We start from the raw sequence: 24,556 nt of genomic DNA on the forward strand, positions 1-24,556 counted from the left end.
GTGCACTCAATGCACCCTCTCCCCACTGTTTTGCTGGCACACACTCGCTTGCAGCCTCTCACCACCGCTTTGCTGGTACACACACCTGTGCAGACCCTGTCAACCTGCCACCACCAATGCACGTGCACAGAACCTGCAGCACTACTGCCCTGCTGCTGCTACTTACCCACGACCTTGGACCCCATTGCCACTGCTCTGAGAAAGTACTTTTGCCAGCACTCCTCATCAGCATGTTGTTGCCCGTTAACCAGGACCAAGTTGGCCCCTGCAGCACAGCAGGTGCTTAACCTAGAGGGGCCAGAGAACAAAGCCACGGGCCTGGTCCCAGACTACTAATGTTCAAGCCCCCAGCCCAGGAGTGCTCATCTGAGCCTTGGCCCCTTGAAATCATCCAGAAAAAAAAAAAAAAAAAAAAAAAAAAACCCGATCAAATGAACCCAACTTATACCAGTTGAATCTTCAAGAGAATAAAATAAAATAAAAGCCAAAAACCCCATGAAAGAAACAGACACTTCAACGACTAAAGGAATATCAGCCCACACAGATGAGAAAGAAACAGTGAAAGAACTCTGGCAACTCAAAAAACCAGAGTGTCCCTTACCTCCAAATGAGTCCACTAGCTTCTCAGCAATAGTTCTTAATCAAACTGAAATGGCTGAAATAGTAGACATGGAATTCAGAATCTGGATGACAATGAAGATTATCGATATTCAGGACACAGTTGAGATACAGTCCAAGGAATTGAAGGAATTCAGTAAAATGACTCAAGAACTAAAAGATGAAATAGCCATTTTAAAAAAGAGCCAAACTGATTTGATAGAGCTGAAAAACACGCTACGAGAATTTCATAATACAGAGTATTAAATGTAGAATAGACCAAGATGAGGAAATAATCTCAGAGCTCAAAAACCCATTTTTCAAATCAACTTAGTCAAACAAAAATAAAGAAAAAAGAATAAAAAGGAATGAAAGAAATCTCAGAGAAATATGAGATTACGTAAAGAGACCAAACCTATGACTCATTGGCGCCCGTGAAAGAGAGGGAGAGATAGCAAGCAATTTGGAAAGCATATTTGAGGATAATGCCCATGAAAATTTCCCCAACCTCACTAGAGAGGTTGACATTCAAATTCAGGAAATCAGAGAAGCGCTGTGAGATCCTATATAAGATGACCATCCCCAACACATATGAAATGGTCATCAGATTTTCCAAGGTCAGCTCAAAAGAAAAAATATTAAAGGCAGCTTGAGAAAAGGGGCAGGTCTTCTACAAAGGGAATCCCATCAAGCTAACAGTGGAACTTTCAGAAGAAACCCTACAAGCCAGAAGAGACTGGGGACCTATATTCAGCATTTGTAAAGAAAAGAAATTCCAAGGAAGAATTTCATATCCAGCCAAACTAAGGTTCATAAGAAAAAAAAATCCTTTTTAGACAAGCAAATGCTAAGGGAATTTGTTACCACCAGACCTGCCTTACTCAAGCTGCTGAAAAGAGCATTAAACATGAAAATGAAAGACCATTATCAGCCACTACGAAAGCACACTTCGGTACATGGATCATTGACACTACAGAGCAACAACACAATCAAGTGTGGATCAAATCCACACATATCAATATTAACTTTGAATGTAAAACGGCTAACCACCCCAATTAAAAGGCACAGAGTGGCAAGTTGCATAAAGAAATAAGACCCAACTCTCTTCTATGTTTAAGAGACCAATCTCATATGTAATTACACCAATAGGCTCAAAGTAAAGGGATGAAGAAAAATCTGTCAAGCAAATGTAAAACAAAAAGAGCAGGGGTTGCTATTCTTATTTCAGACAAAACAGACTCCAAACCAATAATGATCGAAAAGGATACAGATGGGCATTACATAATGATAAAAGTTTCAATTCAATGAGAAGACTTAATTATACTAAATATGTATGTACCCAATACTAGAGAACCCTAGATTCATAAAACAAGTTCAAAGAGACCTATGAAGAGACTTAGATAACCACACAATAATAGCTGGAGTCTTCAACACTCCACTGACAATATTAGACAGATCATTGAGGCACAAAACTAACAAAGATATTCAGGACCTAACTTGACACTTGACCAAATGGACCTAACAGACATCTACAGAACACTCCACCCAACAATAACAGAATATACATTCATCTCATCTGCACATGGCACATACTCTAAAATTGACTCCTTGCTCTGCCATAAAGCAATTCTCAACAAATTAAAAAAAAAACCCAAATCCTGCCAATGCTGTCAGACCACAGTGCTGTAAAAATAGAAATCAATACAAAGAATATCTCTCAAAGCTATACAATTTCATGAAAATTAATTAATCTGCTTCTGAATGATTTTGGGGTAAACAGTGAATTTCAGGTAGAAATAAATTATTTGAAATTAATGAAAACAAAGATATAATCTACCAGAATCTTTGAGACACGACTAGAGCAGTGTTAAGAGGAATGTTAATAGCACTAAATGACTACAGTAGAAAGTTAGAAATATCTCAAATTAACAATCAAACATTACACCTTGAGGAACTAGAAAAACAAAAGTGAACCCAGCACAAAGCTAGCTGAAGACAAGAAATAACCAAAATCAGACTTGAAGTGAACAAAATGGAGACAAGAAAAACCATACCAAAGATCAATGAAACCAATGGTTCTCTGGAAGAATAAATAAGATGGATATACTTCTAGTTAGACTAAAAAAGAACAAAAAAAGAGAAGATCCAAATAAACACAATAAAAAATGACAAAAGGGACATTGCTACCAACTCCACAGAAATACAAAAAATCCTCAGAGACTATTAGGAACACCACTATGCACACTCACTAAGAAACCTAGAAGAAATGGATAAATTCCTGGAAACATACAACCTACCAAAAGTGAACCAGGAAGAAATTGAAACCTGGAACAGATTAATAACAAGTTCCAAAATTGAGTCAGTATTAAAAAGCCTACCAAGCAGAAAAAGCCCTAGACCAGACAGATTCATAGTTAATTCCACCAGACATAGAAAGAAAAGCTGGTACCAATTCTACTAAACTATTCCAAAAAAAATAGGGAGGAGGGAATCTTTCCTAATACATTCTACGAGGCCAGCATCATTCTGATTTTAAAAACCTGGCAGAGACACAACAAAAAAAGAAAAATGCAGGACAATATTCCTGATGAACATGGATGAAAAAATCTTCAACAAAATACTAGCAAACCAAATCCAGCAGCACATTAAAAAGCAATTAGGCTTTATTCCTGGAATGCAAGGTTTATTCAGCATATGCTAATCAATAAATTGATTCCTCACATGAACGGGACTCAGAACAAAAACCACATGATCTTCTCAATGGGCGCAGAAAAGGCTTTTGATAAAATTCAATATTTCATGTTAAAATATCTCAACAAACTGGGCCTCAAAGGAACATACCTCAAAATAATAAGAGCCATCTACGAAAAACCCACAGCCAACATCATACTGAATGTGAAAAAGCTGGAAACATTTCACCTGAGAGCCAAAAACAGACAAGGATGCCCACTTTCACAACTCCTATTCAACATAGTACTGGAAGTCCTAGCCAGAGAAATCAGGCAAAGGGGAAAAAAAAAGTTATCCAATAGGAAGAGAGGAAGTCAAACTATCTCTCTTCATAGACAATAGAATTCTGTACTTAGAAAACTCCATAATTTCTGCCCAAAGTCTCCTCCATCTGATAAACGTCAGCAAAGTTTCAGGATAAAAAAGTCAATGTACGAAAATCAGTAGCATTTCTACACACCAATAATGTCCAAGCTGAAAGTCAAACCAAGAACACAGTCCTATTCACAATAGCCATTGTGAATAACCAAGAATAAAATACCTAGGTTTACAGCCAATCAGGGAGGTGAAACATCTCTACAATGAGAACTATAAAACATTGCTGAAAGAAATCTGAGACTGCACAAATAAATGGAAAAACATTTCATGCATACGGATAGGAAGAATCAATGTTGTTAAAATAGCCATACTGCCCAAATTGATTTACATATTCAATGCTATTCCTATCAAACTATCAATGACTTTTTAAAAATAGAATTAGTAAAAACTATTCTAACATCCACATGGAACAACAACAACAGAAAAACCCGGAGTAGCCAAGGCACTCCTAAGCAAAAAGAACAAAGCCAGAGACATCACACGACCTGACTTTAAACTGTATTACAAGACTACAATAACCAAAATAGCATGGTGCTGGTCAAAAAACAAAACAAAACAAAACAAAACAAAACAAAACAGGCACATAAACAAATGGAAAAGTTTAAAGAAAGCAGAAATAATGCCACACACCTACAACTATCTGATCTTTGGTAAAGCTAACAAAAAAAGCAATGGAGAAAGAATGCCCTATTCAATAAATGGTGCTGGGTTAACTGGCTAGCCATATGCAGAAGATTGAAACTGGACCCCTTCTCACTATATACAAAAATCAACTCAAGATGAGTTAAAGATGTAAACGTAAAATTTAAAACTATAAAACCACCAAAAGAAAACCTAGGAAATACCATTCTGGACATAGGCACTGGCAAAGATTTCATGATGAAAACTTCAAAAGCCACTGCAACCAAACAAAAAGTTAACAAGTGGGACCTAATTCAACTAAAGAGTTCATGCACAACAAAGGAAACTATCAACAGAGTAAGCAGACAACCTACAGAATGGGAGAAAATATCTGCAAACTATGCATCCGACAAAAGTCTAATATCCAGAATCTATAAGGAAGTTAAAGAAATTAAGAACAGAGCAAACAACCCCATTAAAAAACGGGCAACGGACATTAACAGACATTTATCCAAGAAGACATACATATGGCCAGCAAGCATATGAAAAAATTCTCACCATCACAAATCATTAGAAAAATGCAAATAGAAAGCACATGAGATACCATCTCATAACAGTCAGAATGGCTGTTACTAAAAAGCCAAAAAATAACAGATGCTGGCAAGGTTGCCAAGTAAAGGGAATTCTTAAACACTGCTGGTGGGATGGTAAATTAGGTCAGCCACTGTGGAAAGCAGTTTGGAGATCTCTCAAAGAACTTAAAACAGAACTATCATTTGACCCATCAATCCCATTACTGGGTATATACCCAAAGGAAAATAAATCATTCTACCATAAAGACACATGCATGTGTTTGTTCATCGGTGCACTATTTGCAATAGCGAAGACATGGAATCAACCCAAATGTTCATCAGTGGTGGACTGGATAATGAAAATGTTGTACATATATGCCTTAGAATACCACACAGCCATAAAATGAATGAAATAATGTTCTTTGCAGCACTGTGGATGCAGCTGGAGGTCAATACTCTAAGGGAATTAATGCAGGACTAGAAAACCAAATATCACATGTTCTTACTTATGAGTGGGAACTAAATATTGAGTACACATGGACACAAAGGGACCAATAGACACCAGGACCTACTTGAGGGTGGAGGATGGGAAGAGGGTAAAAATTGAAAAACTACCTATTGGGTACTATGCTCATTACCTGGGTGATGAAATAATCTGTACAACAAATCCCCATGACACAATTTACCCATGTAACAAACCTATTTGTGTACCCTCTGGACCTAAAATAAAAGTTGGAAAAAAAAAAAAAAAGTAACAGTCTTGTCTGAGTTCTACTCTCCTGAGTTCAGAAGTCAAAATGACTTTGAAAAAAGCACCAAGGTGGGGAATTGAGAATCTCTGAATTCTCTCACTAGCCATGTCAGCAAGAGCATGTTTAAGAATGTTGTGGGAAGGAACTGAGTGGCTGGATGTTCAATCCCAACTCCCCTTGTTATTTTCAGTTTTAGCACAGCATGTGTTCCCTATGAGAAGAAGGCTCCTGGTATAAGGAAAATCCTTTTTTCTGAACATCAAGAGAGTGTTGCAAGAACTTACCCATTTACCTGAGAGCTGAGCCCTGCCCCTGTACCTGCTATGGCCTTCTCTCCAGCAGTGAGGGCTTTGTCTGACTGCAGGATGGATTCCTCTATAACCACCTGTGACTGCAGGAAGCTCTGGAGGACCTCGTCTGCCTGAAGAACCAAGAAGGAGCAAAGACCTGTCAGGCAGCACAAATCTTGTCTTGTGATGAGGAAATTATTGTTCAACAAAGCCACAAATCTAACCTTGTAAACTTCACATTATTCTTAAGATTCCACAGTGGTTTCTTTCCTTCCACAGCCACAACAAAAAGTCCAAGCTCTTTGTTGAGACATGAAAACCCTGTGTAGCAGCCTCCCTCCTGCCTGTCCAGCCTCTTCTCCCAGGGATGTTGCTCACCGCCCACCCCACAGTGCAGACAACCAGATTTCTATGCAGTTCTACAAACACACATCCTCCATAGTTTGCATTAGTTGCTTTCTTTTTTCTTCTGCCTGGAAGCCTGTCTACCCTTTTCAAATTAGGATAACATCTATTGATACTTTACCTAATAGCTCTTACCTCGCTGGAAGCTTTTCTAGGCTATTTATTTATTTATTTACTTTTGATCACTGTTAAGAATGTTGATAATAGTTCATTAAAAGTAAACAATGTATTCAAATTTAGTTTAAAAAGTTAAAACCTTAAAAAGACCGAACAGGTAACTATTTAGTCTATTTACAGGAGTAGTGGTGAATATAATGGAAAATTAAACAGTTGAGAAACTTTTTTTTCTTTTTTGAGACCTTCTCATTCTGTCACTCAAGCACAAGTTCAATGGTACTATCACTTCAACCTTGAACTCCCGGGCTGACTGCTGCTGCCTCAGCCTCCCGCATAGCCGGGACTACAGATGTGTGCCACCACGGCTGGCTAATTTTATTTTTTATTTTTGTAGAGATGGAAGTCTTGTCATGTTGCTCAGGATGGTTTCAATCTCCTGGTCTTAAGCAACCCTCCTACCTTGGCCTCCCAAAGCGTTGGGATTATAGGTGTGAGCCACTGTACCTGGCCTGAGAAACTGTAAGAATCTGAAACTTTAAGGGAGTAACATGGCTGTCTAAAATGGGAAATTACCAATCAAGGAAAATACAACACTGCATAGACTTAACAGTCACACATGGGAAGGAAAAAGAGGCATAAATACCTTAGCCGAAATTTGGGTGGGTGGGGCACATCACAGAAGGAAGGACCTAGGCATTTTTTGATGGTTATTTTCCTTGTTCTCTTCTTTCAAAAAAAAATTTAGATTCATGGGTGTGTTAGGCCATTCTTGCATTGCTACAAGTACCTGAGACTGGGTAATTTTTTTTCTTATTGTGTGATTGTAGCTTATTCATTTTCATTGTGATATAGTACGCCATTATGTGAATACACTAGTTTACTTGTTCTATTGTTGGTGGACATTAGGGTAAAATTTCAGTTTGGTGCTATTGTGAATGATGCTGTTGTGACCGTTTCTGTCCCAGTCTTTTAAGTCAATGTATATGTCTAGGAATGGATTTGCTGGGTCATTTGGTATTTGTTTTTCAATTTTAGCAATTAAAACCAAACAGTTTTCCAAATTGGTGTTCTGATTTATACCTAATTAGCAATGTGTGAGAATTCCAGTTGCTTCATATTCTTGTCAACACTTGGAATTTTGATATCTTAAATACTAAACAGTCACCTTCTTTTCATTTTGTGAGGAAATTGAAACTCAGATAAGTGAAATTACCTGACCTGTACTAGGCTTGGTTCTGAGAATGCAAAAGACCTTGCAGTTCAGAATTAAGCACTTTTTTCTGTTTAACTGGTAGGGACTTATGAAGTAAAAAATCATACTCAGATTTGATACACATATCTTTCCAAGGAGGATTACAAGTAGCTATTTATTTTTATCTGATCTGAATTTAAAATCGTTTTTTGGACACTACTGTTTTAGGGTGAGTGAGCAATAATGATTTAGGTATAGAGTTAGGATCTACTTTTAATTTTTTTTATTTAACTTTTATTTTAAGTTCAGGGGTAATTTATAAAGCAAAGAGGTTTAATGGGCTCATAATTCTGCAGGCTTTACAGGAAACATGGCTTCTGGTAAGGCTTCAGGAAGCTTTTACTCCTGGTGGAAGATGAAGCAGGAGCTTGCATGTCACATGAGAAAAGCAGGAGCAAGAGAGAGCGAGAGACAGTGGTGGGGGGGAGGTGCCACATACTTTTAAATGACCAGACCTCCAGAGAACTCAGTATCACGCAGACAGCAGCAAGCCATAAAGGATCTTCCCCCATGATCCAAACACCTCCCACGAGGCCCCACCTCCAGCACTGGGGATTACAATTCAATATGAGATTTGAGTGGGGACAAATAGCCCAACTTGATCAATGGGGTTCACATGCACGTTTGTTACATGACTATATTGCATGATACTGAGGTTTGGGCTTCAGTCAAAACAGTCACTCAGATAGTGAACGTAGAACCCCAAAGGTAGTTTTTCAACCCTACTTCCCTCCCTGCCTCCTCCCTCTTGTATTCCCCAGTGTATATTGTTCCCATCTTTATGTACATATGTATTCATTGTTTAGCTCCCACTTACAAGTGAGAACATGCAGTATTTGGTTTTCTGTTTCTGCATTAATTCACTTAGGATAATGGCCTCCAGATGCATCCATTTTTCTGCAAAGGACATGAATTCATTCTTTTTATGGCTGCATAGTGTCTCAAGGTATATATACACCACATTGTTAAAATCCAGTCCACTATTGATGGGCACATAGGTTGATTCTGTGTCTTTGCTATTGTGAATAGTGCTGTGATAAATATATGAGTGCAGGTGTTTTTTTGGTAGAATGTTTTATTTTCCTTTGGGTGTATACCTAGTAATGGGATTGCTGGGTTGAATAATAATAATAATTCTATTTTTAGTTCTTTAAGAAATCTCCAAACTGCTTCCCACAGGGGAATTTACAATTTGCAATCCCACTAGCAGTGTATAAGCATTCCCTTTTCTCTACAACCTCACCAGTATCTGCTATTTTTCCCTTTTTAATAATATAGGCTAATTTCTAATTTTGTTTTACAAGTTTTTTGAAGTTGATTGATAAAAATTATGTTTAAGAGGAACAGCATGATATTTTGATATATGTATACATTGTGAAATGATTATTATAATCAAGCTAATATATCTGCACCTCATGCAGTTATCTTTTTTTTTTTGTGGTGGGAACACAAGGGACCTACTGTCTCAGCAAATTTCTAGCATACAGTACCTTGTTTTAACTATAGTCACCACGCTATGCCCTCGGCATCCAGAACTGATTCATCTTATAACCGAATGTTTGTACCTACTGACCACTATCTCCCCTTTCCTCCCACCCCTCTCCCTCTGGTAACCACCCATTCTACTCTCTGTTAATGTGACTTTCATTCTTTTTTTTTTTGAGACGGAGTCTCGCTCTGTCACCAAGCTGGAGTGTAGTGGTGCAATCTCGGTTCACTGCAACCTCCGCCTCCTGGGTTCAAGTGATTCTCCTGCCTCAGCCTTCAGAGTAGCTGGGACTACAGGCATGCATCACCATGCCAGACTGATTTTTGTATTTTTAGTAGAGACAGGGTTTCACCATGTTGGCTGGGATGGACTTGATCTCCTGACCTTGTGATCCACCTGCCTCAGCCTCCCAAAGTGCTGGGATTAGAGGCGTGAGCCACTGTGCCTAGCCGACTTTCACTCTTTTTAAATAATTTCACATAAAGGTGCATCACACAGTATTTGTCTTTCTAAGAATGGCTGATTTCGCTAAGCATAATGTCCTCCAGGTTCATTCATGTTGTCGCCAGTGGTAGGATTTCTTTCTTTTTAGGATTGAATAATACTTTATTTTATATATCTATATTTACATATAGATATGCATATATATCACATTTTCTTCACTTGCTCATTTGTGGATGGACACAGGTTGTTTTCATGTCTTGGCTATTGCGAATTATGCTGCAATGAACATGGGAGTGAAAATATCTCTTTGAGATAGTGACTTTAGTTCCTTTGGAAATACAACCAGAAGTCCACCAATAGCTGTTAAACTAAAAAATTCAGTAAAGTTGGAGAATACAAAATTAGCATACAAATTCAGCTACATTTCTATGCACTAAGAACAAACTATATGAAAAAATAAGAAAACAATCACGTTTATAATAGCATCAAAATTATAAAATGCTTAGAAATAAATGTAACCAAAGAGGTGAAAGATCTGTACACTGACAATCATAAAATGCTGATGAAATTAACTGAAGAAGACATAAAATAAAGAGATATTCCATGTACATTGACTGGAAAAATTAATATTGTTAAAATGTTCATACTATCTAAAAAAAATCTACAGGTTTACATAATTTCTATCAAAATTCCAATGGTGTTTTTTCACAGCGGTAAGAAAACCAATTATAAAATTCATATGGAACCATAAAAGACCCCAAATAGCCAAAACAAGAAAAATAGAGCCAAAGGCATCATACTATCTGACTTCAAAATCTACTACAAAGGTATCAAGTAGCATAATGCTGGCATAAAAACAGACATCTAACTCCATGGAACAGAATAGAGCCAGGAAACAAACCCACAAGTTTACAGTCAAAGACTTTTCAAAAAATGTGTCAAGAGTACACCATGAGAAAAAGGTAGTATCTTTAATAAATGGTGGAATGGTGGTGGGAGAACTGGACCCTTGTACTACACACAAATGTCAACTAAAAATTGGTTAAAGATTTAAACATAAGACCAGAGACTGTAAAACTCCTAGGAGAAAACCCAGGAAATACTCCTTGACACTGGTCTTGGCAATGATATTTTTGAATTTCACACCAATAGCACAGGAAACAAGTGCTAAAAGAAACTAGTGGGACAACATCAGACTAAGTTACCACTCAATAAAAAAACAAAGAAAGGAAAAAAGAAAAGGCAACATACAGAATAGAACATATTTGCAAACCATATATCTGATAAGTGCTTAATACCCGAAATATATAATGAGCTCATATAACTCAATAGCAACACAACAAAACGAAATACAACAAAACTGATTTTAAAAAAATGAGCAAGAGACCTGAACAGACATCCCTCAAAAGAAGACATTTAAATGGGCATCAAGTATGTGAAAGCATGTTCTGCATCACTAATCTTCAGAGAAATGCAAATGAAAAACCATAATGAGATATCACCTCGCACAGAATGATGATTATCAAAAAGTCAAAAGATAACAAGCGTTGGCAAGGATGTGGAGAAAAGGGAGCCCTTAGACACCGTTGCGAGGAATGTAAATTAGTATAGTCATCATAGAACACAGGACAGTTTCTTCAAAAAGGAAAATCCTGAGTTTCCAATGGCGTTCAAGTACACAGATCAGCCCATCAGCTCCACCACTTGGTGACTGTGTCATCTTAGGAAATTTATTAGCCTCTCCATGCATTAACATTTCTCAGTTGCCTATGTGGAAGATAGTAGTAACTAATTTACACTATTCTGAGAATGAAATTGATCATCCAACAAAATCACCTTAAATAATACCTGATACACAAAATGAATGCTCAATGTCTATGAACCATTCTTTTCATCATCACCATCATTGTCACCACTATCAATGTATACCAACATGATAACCACAATCACACCATATCCAATTGAGTATTAATTTGTCCATCTTGTGTAAAACCATAAGCTTCTGAAAACAAAAGTTTTTCCTTTCATAGTGTATTTTCTGTACTTAGCACAAAAACTATCACATTATTCGATAAATAAAAGAAATGGTTTGTTTCACCCGGACTTCTGATTCTAAATCCTCTTTTGGAAAAAAATAGTTCTGTTTTAGTAAGAGTAGCTAAATAATTGTGGATTTTAAGATTTAAAATATCAAGGTATTGCCATGCTTCACTTTTTGTCAATAAATGGTGCTGTGTTCTTAGATTTTCAGAAGAGGCAACAAAGATCCTCTGACTATGCTCTGTCATCCATCCCCTTCTCCCCTTATTCCTCACCTTAACTCCTTTTCTGGGCACTAGTGTATAGTCCTGTTCAATCTTCTTTTTTGCTTCTAAGTAGATATTATGCCCTCCAGGAACAAAGAAAGTTCCTCTTGAAATACTTTCCAACAAGAGCTCTGAAAGCCGCTTAAGCTCAGCCTGACAATATTTGGCAGATGCCTCTTCATTCTGCAGCACAAAGTCTTCCTTCTTTTTCTCCATGGTGTCCTGCCAGAAAAGTATAGGGAAAAACAGTAGAAAGAAGCTGTTAGAAGGGAAGGTCCAACTGTGATCCTCTTGGAAGAAGTAGTCTGATGGCCTCAGAGCAGACTGAGTTATGGTGTAGACTAAGAGTCAGAAGACTTGTTTTAGTTCCAGTTCTGATCAATTCTCTGCATGACCTGTGGAAAGTTCATGAACTCTATCTTTCCTTCAGCAAAAGTATGATTAACAGTGATCTAACTATAAACAACAAGCAAGGGACAATTCAGTTGTGGCAGTAGTAGTGTCCTTAGAGAACATGGATTGCTATGGATAAAATGTGCACACAGAAAATCAACCCTTCTGGTATAATCACATCCCAGTAATGACTTGATTGTACCCTGAACAGAGCTTGGAACTCTTTTGAAATTCTTCCAAAAAGGATCTTAAAATGTGAAGATACGGGAACATTATTATTTTTTTGCTTACACTTGTAAGCTATGATTGCATCTGGGTTTTCTCAATATGTACTAAGGGATTTCTGTCACTTGTGGACTGGTAATAGACAGACTGAAAGAAGGCTATTCAATAACAGTGCCAACGGCAGATTGAAGATATCCCTCAGGATTTCCCCTCCGAGGTTTCCACACTCTCCATAGTCTCTGGGCTTATTAATATGATGGAGTGTACTCCAGTGTTTAGGTAACATTATATGATATCTGTTGACTTTTAGAAATGGAGAGTATTCAAGTAGTACTGAGTACACTCAAGAAAGTATTTAAGAATTACCAAATTACATGAGCTCTTTGAAAGCAGAGCTCTTTTGTTTACCTTGAGGCAGAACAGGAAGCCAGAGAGATTAGAAACAAGAGAAACATTTGATGCATTATTGCTGACTTGAAGATGGAGAGAGGTTCCCCTGAGCATACAGGTAAGAAGTAAGCTCAATCAACACCTTGTTTTCAGCTTGTGATACACTGAGTGGAGCACACAGGTGCCCTAAAAAGAACTTCTGACTTACGCAGCTGTGAGCTTAGGCATTTTTCCACACTCAGAGTCAGGCAAGTGCTTCTTTATTTTACCTTTTTAAAATAAAAAAAATTCTGTATGTATAATGCTTACATCATGTTATTTTGAAATGTAACATAATCTGTACAAGAATTCTGTTTAACTTGTATAGATTATGAAATTACTAAATCAAGCTAATTAACATATATATAAACTCAAATATTTGTCATTCTAAATACTATTCTCTTAGTAATTTTCAAGAATGCAGTACATTGTTATTAAATGTAGTTAGTATGTTGTATAAATGTGTTGTTAAATGGGCTACAATCATAATTTCTTATGCATAATAGAAAATTAATAAATTTCCCAAATTTTAGAAAAATAAAACACTGTAGCCCATTAAATTCAGTCACATAAAATAATCCAAGCTCTCTTTACCACGAGAAGGAGATGAACCATGGCATTAAAAAGGTGGACTATAAGTATCATTCCAGAAAGGCAGGAATCAAGAAAAAAAAATACAAAGACAGATTACCACAAGCTTCTTCTGAAATTCCTGGCTTTTATCTTTGAAGGAGTGCTCCATGAAGACTGCAATGGCTTCCCTCTCACAAATTGCATGCACGTCCAGCAGCTCCTGGAGCGTGTCTGTGGGGAATCTCACTTGCTGGGCCATCTGCTGGCTGTAGTGGTTGGCTGCCCTCTGCACGGCTGCTGAGTTCTCATGCTGGGCCAGAACTGCCATTGCATTCTCCAGACAAGGAGTTGCTCCACTGTTGATGGCATCCAGGTAGGTCTCCACCAGCATCCCTAGCCCTGAATGATTTAGGAAATTTAGGTAACAGAAAGTTTTCACTCATTGTTTTACGAGTGGTATGTATCAGCATTCTAAAAATCAGAAAAAATTCCATTTAACATGAATTTTCCCTCCTTCTCCTTCTTTCAATTCTACTATTACTACTACTACTTTTTATGGAGTCACTTTCTTACGATGACATCACTGTTGTTCCTATTTATTCTATTTTGTTCTCCAGATCAGCACATTACAAAGTTAATTACTAATCACAAACAATATGTAGCAAGGGTTTCTTGAAAAAAAAAATACCTTTCTGCTGAAGTAAAAATTTAAAAGCATTTATTCAGCAAAGTAAATTATATCATTTGTGGGTCATAATTCTGAATGTAAATGCAGGTGCCTTTATAAAAACACTTAAGACAGTGCCAGAACATCAAACCCTGTGAGAAGCTCTTTTCTGTACATAGCACTAAAAGACTGCACAGGTAACATGTTCATGAAGCCAGCTTTGTTTATAAGATTACGCTGAATTTCGTATCTCAAAATCTCAATAGGCTTGCAGAAACTCATGACATGCTACTTACTTTCTGTTTTGTATAAATTCACAATACAGCTTTTATACCCTCACTGGGAAAAATATCCTTCACTTATCCCACACCTCATAACATAGATGTTATCTCCTTACCAGTTGTTCGTGCTTATAAGCTTAGTTTACTAGTTTTTGAGATACAGTAGGCCTCAATAAACACCCATATAGAGAAATAGACTCACGGTTTCCAGTGACAAGGATTCCCTCTCTCAGGGTCTTGGTCTTTGCATGGGTGAGGATATAAGAACAGAAGTTTTCTGATTGCGTCTGGAAATTGCTATCCAGTTGGTCTTCTGGTACTTCTTCAACATGGAGTAAGAGTTTTTTGTCATTTATTGGCCGGTCAAAGACAAAGCACTTCCGTTTTGGAAAGAAATGCCTGATCCACTCCCTGGGCTTGTTAGAATTTTGGATTTGGGGATTCTTGCCTGCAGAATTAGTGAAAAAGTGACTACTGAAGAACAGGTTTTAAGCGAGCCTGAAGATTTTCATTTCCAAAGTTCCTTCCATCGATCACTACAGTCTCTTGTGTCTGTGAATCTACTCTATGTAACTAAATCTCTCATGCAACCAAACTTACGCTAATCTACTTAAGGTATGAAAAGTCAATTTCTGCACAAAGCAGAGTCAGAAAGGTACTTCTGGAAATAAAGGGAACGCATCCACCTCAAGTGAAGGAATTTGTGGTTTGTTTCCTCAGCCACTGTATGATGTCTGGTAGACTGACGATTTTTTAAATGTTTGTTGAATTATGATTAACTAAAATATGATAAGAAGTACTTTCTTTAAAATTATATATATTTAAGGTGTTATAACATGATGTTTCGATATACATGTACATAGTGAAATTACTACTAAGTAAGCAAATTATATATCCAATACTTTCTATACTTTTCTTCCCTTTTTTTGTGGTAAGAGTACCTAAAATCTAATCTCTGTACATTTTAAATGTAAAATACAATATTGTTAAGGATAGTTCTCCTTCAGTATATTAGATCCCTACACTTTCCCACCCTATATAACTTCAAGTTTGTACCCTTCACCCACATGTCCTCATTTCCTCCCTCACCATGCCCTGGTAACCACTGTTTTACTCTCTATGTATTTGACGTTTTGAAATAGAATCCATATAGAAATGAGGTCTGTCATATTTTTCTTCCTGTTTCTGGCTAATATTACATAGCAACATGGACTTTCTCAATCTTACTGTCCCCATGTCAGAAATGAAATGTTGGGCTTAAAAATAAAGTAATGCTAGAAACAAGGACAAGATGCGGCTGGGGAAAATGTTGGAAAGAGACGGAAAATACTCAGGTCAGATTATATTAGGTCTAACATTGTCTTGCAGAGGGATTCTGTGACATATATCAGTTACTCAAAACAAAATTTGTTGAAAGGATGAACAAATGAACAAAGATGGATATTGATTGTAGGTGCCAACAGGTATCCACTCCACTAAATATAATCTGTTTAACAAATGTATAATAGATTGACAACATATTATATGAGACTGTAGAATGAAGCAGGTGATGTTATGAAAACGGTAAAATAAAGGATTTGACAGTCCTACTGGAAGCATATGTCTGTGTATTTTTTTTTAATTTCCTGAATCATTAACTGTATGAATCTCCTTTTTCTCTAAAGGTTATAACTATCTAGGCTAATAAAATAGACCAAGTGAAATATATTTCCAAAATTGGATCATTTGACTTCTTGTGATTCTGTGTTTACCAGCTTCCAAGCTTATTAGTTAATTTTCTCCAAATAGAATAGGAGGAGCACTTGAAGTTAATAAGTAACACAAATATATGAGTCTTAGGATGTGATAATATTAATTGTAATCCTCAATATATTTTTCATGGTACTTATTGGTCCAAAATCATTTGATAGAACTTGGAGATTTAAATTTCCTCAATGAATTTGAACCTCAGCCTCTGGGAAATTTCAAGCAAAAATAACCACAAAAATCATAATCACTTGTCAATCACCAACCACCACGAGCAAGGGCCTCAATCCAGTCCAATATAAAAATTTGTGTCAGGTGTTGAATGGTAGGTCCTAGTTGATCCCACCCACTACTGAAGCTTCTCCCATCTAGGCCATGCTCTGATACCTGGAATCAGCTTCAAGGCATTCTCCAGGTACTCATCTTCTGTGATGGGGTGTCCATCTAACTTCAGCTCCAGGGTAAAATCTCGAACAGTCCAAATAAAGTCTGGAAAGAAACTCACAAACTCGCTGGAGTCCTCAACTTCATCAGGTCTGGGGCAGGATTTTGCCCTGATTAGCTCTGATAGCTCAGTCACGTAGCTGGGATCTCAGCTAAGGAAGGAGTAGCACCCTACACCATCATTTCCACATCTCACTTAGAAACAAGTTTTATACACGTTCCCTTTTGCACTGTTTCTCTTCTTACTCAACCAAGACAACTGAGTCACAGCAAAGAAGACACAGTATCGGTTTCCATTCCCCTAAACTCCATAAAACCTGGCTCTTCACTTCCTGGAAGGATACTGCAGCTGCTCCAGGGCCTGGTGGTTGATGGTGCTCATGCTGTTGTAGACAAAGCTGCTGCTTAGAAGCACAGCCAGGGCAAAGATCCATGAGTCATTCTTAGGGTCACTCTAGTGTTGAAGAAAAAAAAAAGGAAGCCACAGTTTAGATACATCTCAAGGTCAACTACTTGTATTCATGTAACCAGAATTGAAGTCATTCCAGTTTTCCCAAAATGCTGTGTCTAAAGGAAACACAAATGTAAGCTTTATATGCTTGCCAGCATGATTCAGTGAAATTAAATAAATCAGCTATAGAAAAAGTGCTTAAACATCTCTATTTGCTCTAAAAATATTGTTAATGTATAAAGCCAGTCACAAGATAAGTAAGTATATTTCTTCCTTTATGCTTTATCAATGGTGCTGTAACCATTATGAGGAGAGCATCTTGGTATGAAGTCTCGTGAATGATGCTCTCCACTTTTTGTATGCAATAAACTTAAATTTTTCCAAACTTGATCTGATATTGTTTGTGACACTAGAAAGCACATTACAGTTAGGACTTAAGAGTCTCCTTTTGATTCATTCACTTATTAACTCATTCATTTGGTTGTTCATTCACTATTTCAGCTGTAGTATATATAGCTGAAGAGTAGGGCATGTAATAGGAATTTTGAAGATCATGTTAAAGTCAAGCTGTATTTTTGCCATTTATATTGATTTTCTCAGGGCTTCTCTTTCTTTAGATATTAAAAGTAGCAATTGACACTGTCAATGTGTAAAATATTTAATGCAGTGCCTACAGCATAGTAAGTGTGTAGTAATTAGTGAACAATAATCCTTTTGCAAATTTTCTCAATCATGCCTATATTAGGAATGCCAATGTTAATCAATTGAATTCACCAAAAATTGTTCAGCTATGTACAAAATGCAGATGCTGCCTTTGGTTTTTGTGGATGCAAAGTTCCATAATCACAAGAAGATGACTTTCAGGAGTGGCAGATAGCATTGTCAACATAAAAATGCAACCAAGATGATAACTTCTGCCAGGAGTGGAACAAAAGTCGTAATGTAAAAAACAAAACAGACAACAATCCAAAAAATGGGAAGTGGGAAGGAAGGAAAATAAAGAGAAAGAAATGCTCTGTGAGTTCAAGCAAGAAGTTACTATGTCTAACTCGAATAAGATGGCAGTAGGTTGAAAAGAGCTGGACGTTAAGGAGTATATAAAATCAGGACTTGTGGAAATGAAAGAATTAAAAAGGTGAAAGACCCAACAGAACCCAAGTCAAAATTGTTAGGGTATGATCACATAACGATATTACAGAGTTATTTAATTCAACTGAATGAGTGAATAGGTATGTGGAGAAGACAAGGCTGGAAATAATATTCAGGGCAAGACATGAAGGTCCCTTAAATAGAATTAAATGCTGACCAAATCCACAAATTCCAAGGCCGATAAGTAATTTTGCTTCCATCAAGCATGCATATATTTGTATATTTTTGTCCCTTGAACAGTCATACTTTTGCAAATAAAAAAGTTTATGCACATTACAATCTATTTCAAATCAATATTTCATCTTTGTTGTACACTGAAATGATGATTGATAACTTTAGTACTATATGTTTAAATTCACTGTTTCTAAATGAGACCCACACACATTTATAATTTTTGCAGTATGAAAGTCAAAAATTCTATTTTCTTTTTTTTGAGATGGAGCCTTGCTCTGTCGCCCAGGCTGCAGTGCAGTGGTGCAATCACTGCAACCTCCACCTTCCAGGTTCAAGCAATTCTTCCACCTCAGCCTCTGAAATAGCTGGGATCACAGGCACCTGCCATCATGCCCAGTTAATTTTTGTATTTTTAATAGAGATGGGATTTCACCATGTTAGCCAGGCTGGTCTTGAACTCCTGACCTCAGGTGATCCACCCACCTTGGCCTCCCAGAGTGCTGGAATTACAGGTATGAGCCACCACACCTGGCATCTATTTTCTTTTTTTTTTTTTCTTTTAATTTAAGTTCAGGCTTACTCCCAAACAAAATAAAATAAAATAAAATACATTAAAAATATTTTATTTTAAGTTCACGGGTGCCCCTGAACTTAATGAAATATCACGAAAGTTAATAAAAGTTTAAAAAAAAAATAGAGAAAACATTCCTGTCTGACAGCTTTGAGGAGGGTAGTGGTCCTCCCAGCACAGAGTTTGAGATCTGAAAATGGACAGACTGCCTCCTCAAGTGGGTCCCTGACCCCTGAGTAGCCTAACTGGGAGGCACCTCCCAGTAGGGGCAGACTGACACCTCATACAGCCGGATGCCCCTCTGGGACAAAGCTTCTGGAGGAAGGATCAGGCAGCAACATTTGCCGTTCTGCAATACTTGCTGTTCTGCAGCCTCCAATGGTGATACCCAGGCAAACAGGATCTGGAGTAGACCTCCAGCAAACTCCAACAGACCTGCAGCTGAAGGCCCTGACTGTTAGAAGGAAAACTAACAAACAGAAAGGACATCCACACCAAAACCCCATCTGTGCATCACCATCATCAAAGACCAAAGGTAGATAAAACCACAAAGATGGGAAGAAACCAGCACAGAAAAGCTGAAAATTCTAAAAATCAGAGCACCTCTTCTCCTCCAAAGGAATGCAGCTCCTCGCCAGCAATGGAACAAAGCTGGATGGAGAATGACTTTGACGAGTTGAGAGAAGAAGGCTTCAGATGATCGGTAGTAACAAACTTCTCCAAGCTAAAGGAGGATGTTCGAACCCATCGCAAAGGAGCTAAAAACCTTAAAAAAAGATTAGGTGAATGGCTAACTAGAATAAACAGCATAGAGAAGACCTTAAATGACCTGATGGAGCTGAAAAGCATGGCACAAGAACTATGTGATGCATGCACAAGCTTCAGTAGCCGATTCGATCAAGTGGAAGAAAGGGTATCAGTGATTGAAGATCAAATGAATGAAATGAAGTGAGAAGAGAAGTTTAGAGAAAAAAGAGTAAAAAGAAATGAACAAAGCCTCCAAGCAATATGGGACTATGTGAAAAGACCAAACCTACATCTGACTGGTGTACCTGAAAGTGATGGGGAGAATGGAACCAAGTTGGAAAACACTCTGCAGGATATTATCCAGGAGAACTTCCCCAACCTATCAAGGCAGGCCAACATTCAAATTCAGGAAATACAGAAAATGCCACAAAGATACTCCTCGAGAAGAGCAACTCCAAGACACATAATTGTCAGATTCACCAAAGTTGAAATGAAGGAAAAAATGTTAAGGGCAGCCAGAGAGACAGGTCGGGTTACCCACAAAGGGAAGCCCATCAGACTAATAGCAGATCTCTTGGCAGAAACTCTACAAGCCAGAAGAGAGTGGGGGCCAATATTGAACATTCTTAAAGAAAAGAATTTTCAACCCAGAATTTCATATCCAGCCAAACAAAGCTTCATAAGTGAAGGAGAAATAAAATACTTTACAGACAAGCAAAGGCTGAGAGATTTTGTCACCACCAGGCCTGCCTTACAAGAACTCCTGAAGGAAGCACTAAACATGGAAAGGATCAGCCAGTATCAGCCACTGCAAAAACATGCCAAATTGTAAAGACCATCTATGCTAGGAAGAAACTGCATCAACTAACGAGCAAAATAACCAGCTAACATCATAATGACGGGATCAAATTCACACATAATAATATTAACCTTAAATGTAAATGGGCTAAATGCTCCAATTAAAAGACACAGACTGGCAAATCGGATAAAGAGCCAAGACCCATCAGTGTCTTGTATTCAGGAGACCCGTCTCCCATGCAGAGACACACATAGGCTCAAAATAAAGGGATGGAGGAAGATCTACCAAGCAGATGGAAAGCAAAAAAAATGCAGGGGTTGCAATCCTCGTCTCTGATAAAACAGACTTTAAACCAACAAAGATCAAAAGAGACAAAGAAGGCCATTACATAATGGTAAAGGGATCAATTCAACCAGAAAAGCTAACTGTCCTAAATATATATGCACCCAATACAGGAACACCCGGATTCATAAAGCAAGTCCTTAGAGACCTACAAAGAGACTTAGACTCCCACACAATAATAATGGAGACTTTAACACCCCACTGTCAACATTATACAGATCAATGAGACAGAAAGTTAACAAAGATATCCAGGAATTGAACTCAGCTCTGCACGAAGAGGACCTAATAGACATCAGAGCTCTCCACCCCAAATCAACAGAATATACATTCTTCTCAGCACCACATCGCACTTATTCCCAAACTGACCACATAGTTGGAAGTAAAGCACTCCTCAGCAAATGTAGAAGAACAGAAATTATGACAAACTGTCTCTCAGACCACAGTGCAATCAAACTAGAACTCAGGATTAAGAAACTCACTCAAAACCGCTCAACTACATGGAAACTGAACAACCTGCTCCTGAATGACTACTGGGTACATAACGTAATGAAGGCAGAAATAAAGATGTTCTTTGAAACCAATGAGAAGAAAGACACAACATACCAGAACCTCTGGGACACATTTAAAGCAGTATGTAGAGGGAAATTTATAGCACTAAATGCCAAAAAGAGAAAGCAGGAAAGATCTAAAATTGACACCCTAACATCACAACTAAAAGAACCAGAGAAGCAAGAGCAAACACAACCAAAAGCTAGCAGAAGGCAAGAAATAACTAAGATCAGAGCAGAAGTGAAGGAAATAGAGACGCAAAAAACCCTTCAAAAAAATCAATGAATCCAGGAGCTGGTTTTTTTTGAAAAGATCAACAAAATTGATAGACCACTACCAAGACAAATAAAGAAGAAAAGAGAGAAGAATCAAATAGATGCAATAAAAAATGATATAGAGGATATCACCACCAATCCCACAGAAATACAAACTACCATCAAAGAATACTATAAACACCTCTACCAAATAAACTAGAAAATCTAGAAGAAATGGATAAATTCCTGGACACATACACCCTCCCAAGACTAAACCAGGAAGAAGTTGAATCTCTTGATAGACCAATAGCAGGCTCTGAAATTGAGGCAATAATTAATAGCCTACCAACCAAAAAAAACGTCCAGGACCAGACAGATTCACAGCCGAATTCTACCAGAGGTAAAAGCAGGAGCTGGTACCATTCTTTCTGAAACTATTCCAATCAATAGAAAAACAGCGAATCCTCCCTAACTCATTTTATGAGGCTAGCATCATCCTGATACCAAAGCCTGGCAGAGACACAACAGCAAAAAAAGAGAATTTTAGACAAATATCCCTGATGAACATCGATGCAAAAATGCTCAATTAGATACTGGCAAGCCAAATCCAGCCGCCCATCAAAAAGTGTATCCACCACGATCAAGTTGGCTTCATCCCTGGGATGCAAGGCTTGTTCAACACATGCAAATCAGTAAATGTAATCCATCATGTAAACAGAAACAAAGACAAAAACCACATGATTTTCTCAATAGATTCAGAAAAGGCCTTTGACAAATTCAACAGCCTTTCATGCTTAAAACTCTAAATAAAATAGGTATTGATGGGACGTATCTCAAAATAATAAGAGCTATTTATGTCAAACCTACAGCCAATATCATACTGAATGGGCAAAAACTGGAAGCATTCCCTTTGAAAAGTGGCACAAGACAGGGATGCCCTCTCTCACCACTCCTATTCAACATAGTGTTGGAATTCTGGCCAGGGCAATAAGGCAGGAGAAAGAAATAAAGGGTATTCAATTAGGAAAAGATGAAGTCAAATTGTCCCTGTTTGCAGATGACATGACTGTGTATTTAGAAAACCCCATCGTCTCAGCCCAAAATCTCCTTAAGCTGATAAGCAACTTCAGCAAAGTCTCAGGATACAAAATCAATGTGCAAAAATCACAAGCATTCCCATACACCAATAACAGACAGAGAGCCAAATCATGAGTGAACTCCCATTCACAATTGCTTCAAAGAGAATAAAATACCTAGGAATCCAACTTACAAGACATGTGAAGGACGTCTTCAAGGAGAATTACAAACCTCTGCTCAATGAAGTAAAAGAGGACACAAATGGAAGAGCATTCCATGCTCATGGATAGGAAGAATCAATATTGTGAACATGGCCCTACTATCCAAGGTAATTTATAGATTCAATGCCATCCCCATCAAGCTACCAATGACTTTCTTCACAGAATTGGAAAAAACTACTTTAAAGTTCATATGGAACCAAAAAAGAGCCCACATTGCCAAGAGAATCCTAAGCCAAAAGAACAAAGCTGGACGCATCACACTACCTGACTTCAAACTATACTGCAAGGCTACAGTAACCAAAACAGCCTGGTACTGGTACCAAAACAGAGACATAGACTAATGGAACAAGACAGAGCCCTCGGAAATAATACCATACATCTACAACCATCTGATCTTTGAGAAATCTGACAAAAACAAGAAATGGGGAGAGGATTCCCTATTTGATAAATGGTGCTGGGAAAACTGGCTAGCCATATGTAGAAAGCTGAAACTGGATCCCTTCCTTACACCTTATGAGAAAATTAATTCAAATGGATTAAAGACTTAAATGTTAGACCTAAAACCATAAAAACCCTAGAATAAAACCTAGGCAATACCATTCAGGACATAGGCATGGGCAAGGACTTCATGACTAAAACACCAAAAGCAATGGCAACAAAAGCCAAAATAGACAAATGAGATTTAATTAAACTAAAGAGCTTCTGCACAGCAAAAGAAACTACCATCAGACTGAAGAGGCAACCTACAGAATGGGAGAAAATGTTTACAATTTACCCATCTGACAAAGGGCTAATATCCAGTATATACAAATAACTTAAACAAATTTACAAGAAAAAAATCAAACAACCCCATCAAAAAGTGGGCGAAGGATATGAACAGACGATTCTCAAAAGAAGACATCTATGCAGACAACAGACACATGAAAAAATGGTCATCATCACTGGCCATCAGAGAAATGCAAATCAAAACCACAATGAGATACCATCTCACACCAGTTAGAATGGTGATCATTAAAAAGTCAGGAAACAACAGGTGCTGGAGAGGATGTGGAGAAATAGGAACACTTTTACACTGTTGGTGGGACCATAATCTAGTTCAACCATTGTGGAAGTCAGTGTGGTGATTCCTCAGGGATCTAGAACTAGAATACCATTTGACCCAGTCATCCCATTACTGGGTATATACCCAAAGGATTATAAATCATGCTACTATAAAGAAACATGCACACGTATGTTTATTTTGGCACTATTCACAACAGCAAAGATTTGAAACCAACCCAAATGTCCATCAACGATAGACTAGAGTCAAAAAACACGGCATATATATACCATGGAATACTATGCAGCCATAGAAAAAGATGAGTTCATGTCCTTTGCAGGGACATGGATGAAGCTGAAAACCATCATTCTAAGCAAACTATCGCAAGGACAGAAAAGCAAACACCGCATGTTCTCACTCATAGGTGGGAATTGAACAATGAGATCACTTGGACACAGGATGGGGAACATCA

At 37.7% G+C, this 24,556-nt stretch overlaps 1 protein-coding gene across 1 annotated transcript in view; it reads right to left on the bottom strand.

The window, feature by feature from the left end:
• Positions 1 to 24,556, bottom strand: part of GBP7 (guanylate binding protein 7) — a 38,859-nt gene that overhangs the window by 2,556 nt on the left and 11,747 nt on the right. The window contains exons 3-8 of the mRNA XM_063625354.1: positions 17,056 to 17,165; positions 16,655 to 16,851; positions 14,724 to 14,969; positions 13,692 to 13,972; positions 11,963 to 12,175; positions 5,969 to 6,071 (exon numbers count right to left, since the gene is read on the bottom strand). Of these exons, the coding sequence (XP_063481424.1) occupies positions 5,969 to 6,071; positions 11,963 to 12,175; positions 13,692 to 13,972; positions 14,724 to 14,969; positions 16,655 to 16,851; positions 17,056 to 17,165 (1,150 nt within the window). The remainder of the gene's footprint in view (positions 1 to 5,968; positions 6,072 to 11,962; positions 12,176 to 13,691; positions 13,973 to 14,723; positions 14,970 to 16,654; positions 16,852 to 17,055; positions 17,166 to 24,556) is intronic.

Source organism: Symphalangus syndactylus, chromosome 12 (genome assembly GCF_028878055.3).
Source record: "Symphalangus syndactylus isolate Jambi chromosome 12, NHGRI_mSymSyn1-v2.1_pri, whole genome shotgun sequence".
NCBI lineage: Eukaryota > Metazoa > Chordata > Mammalia > Primates > Hylobatidae > Symphalangus > Symphalangus syndactylus.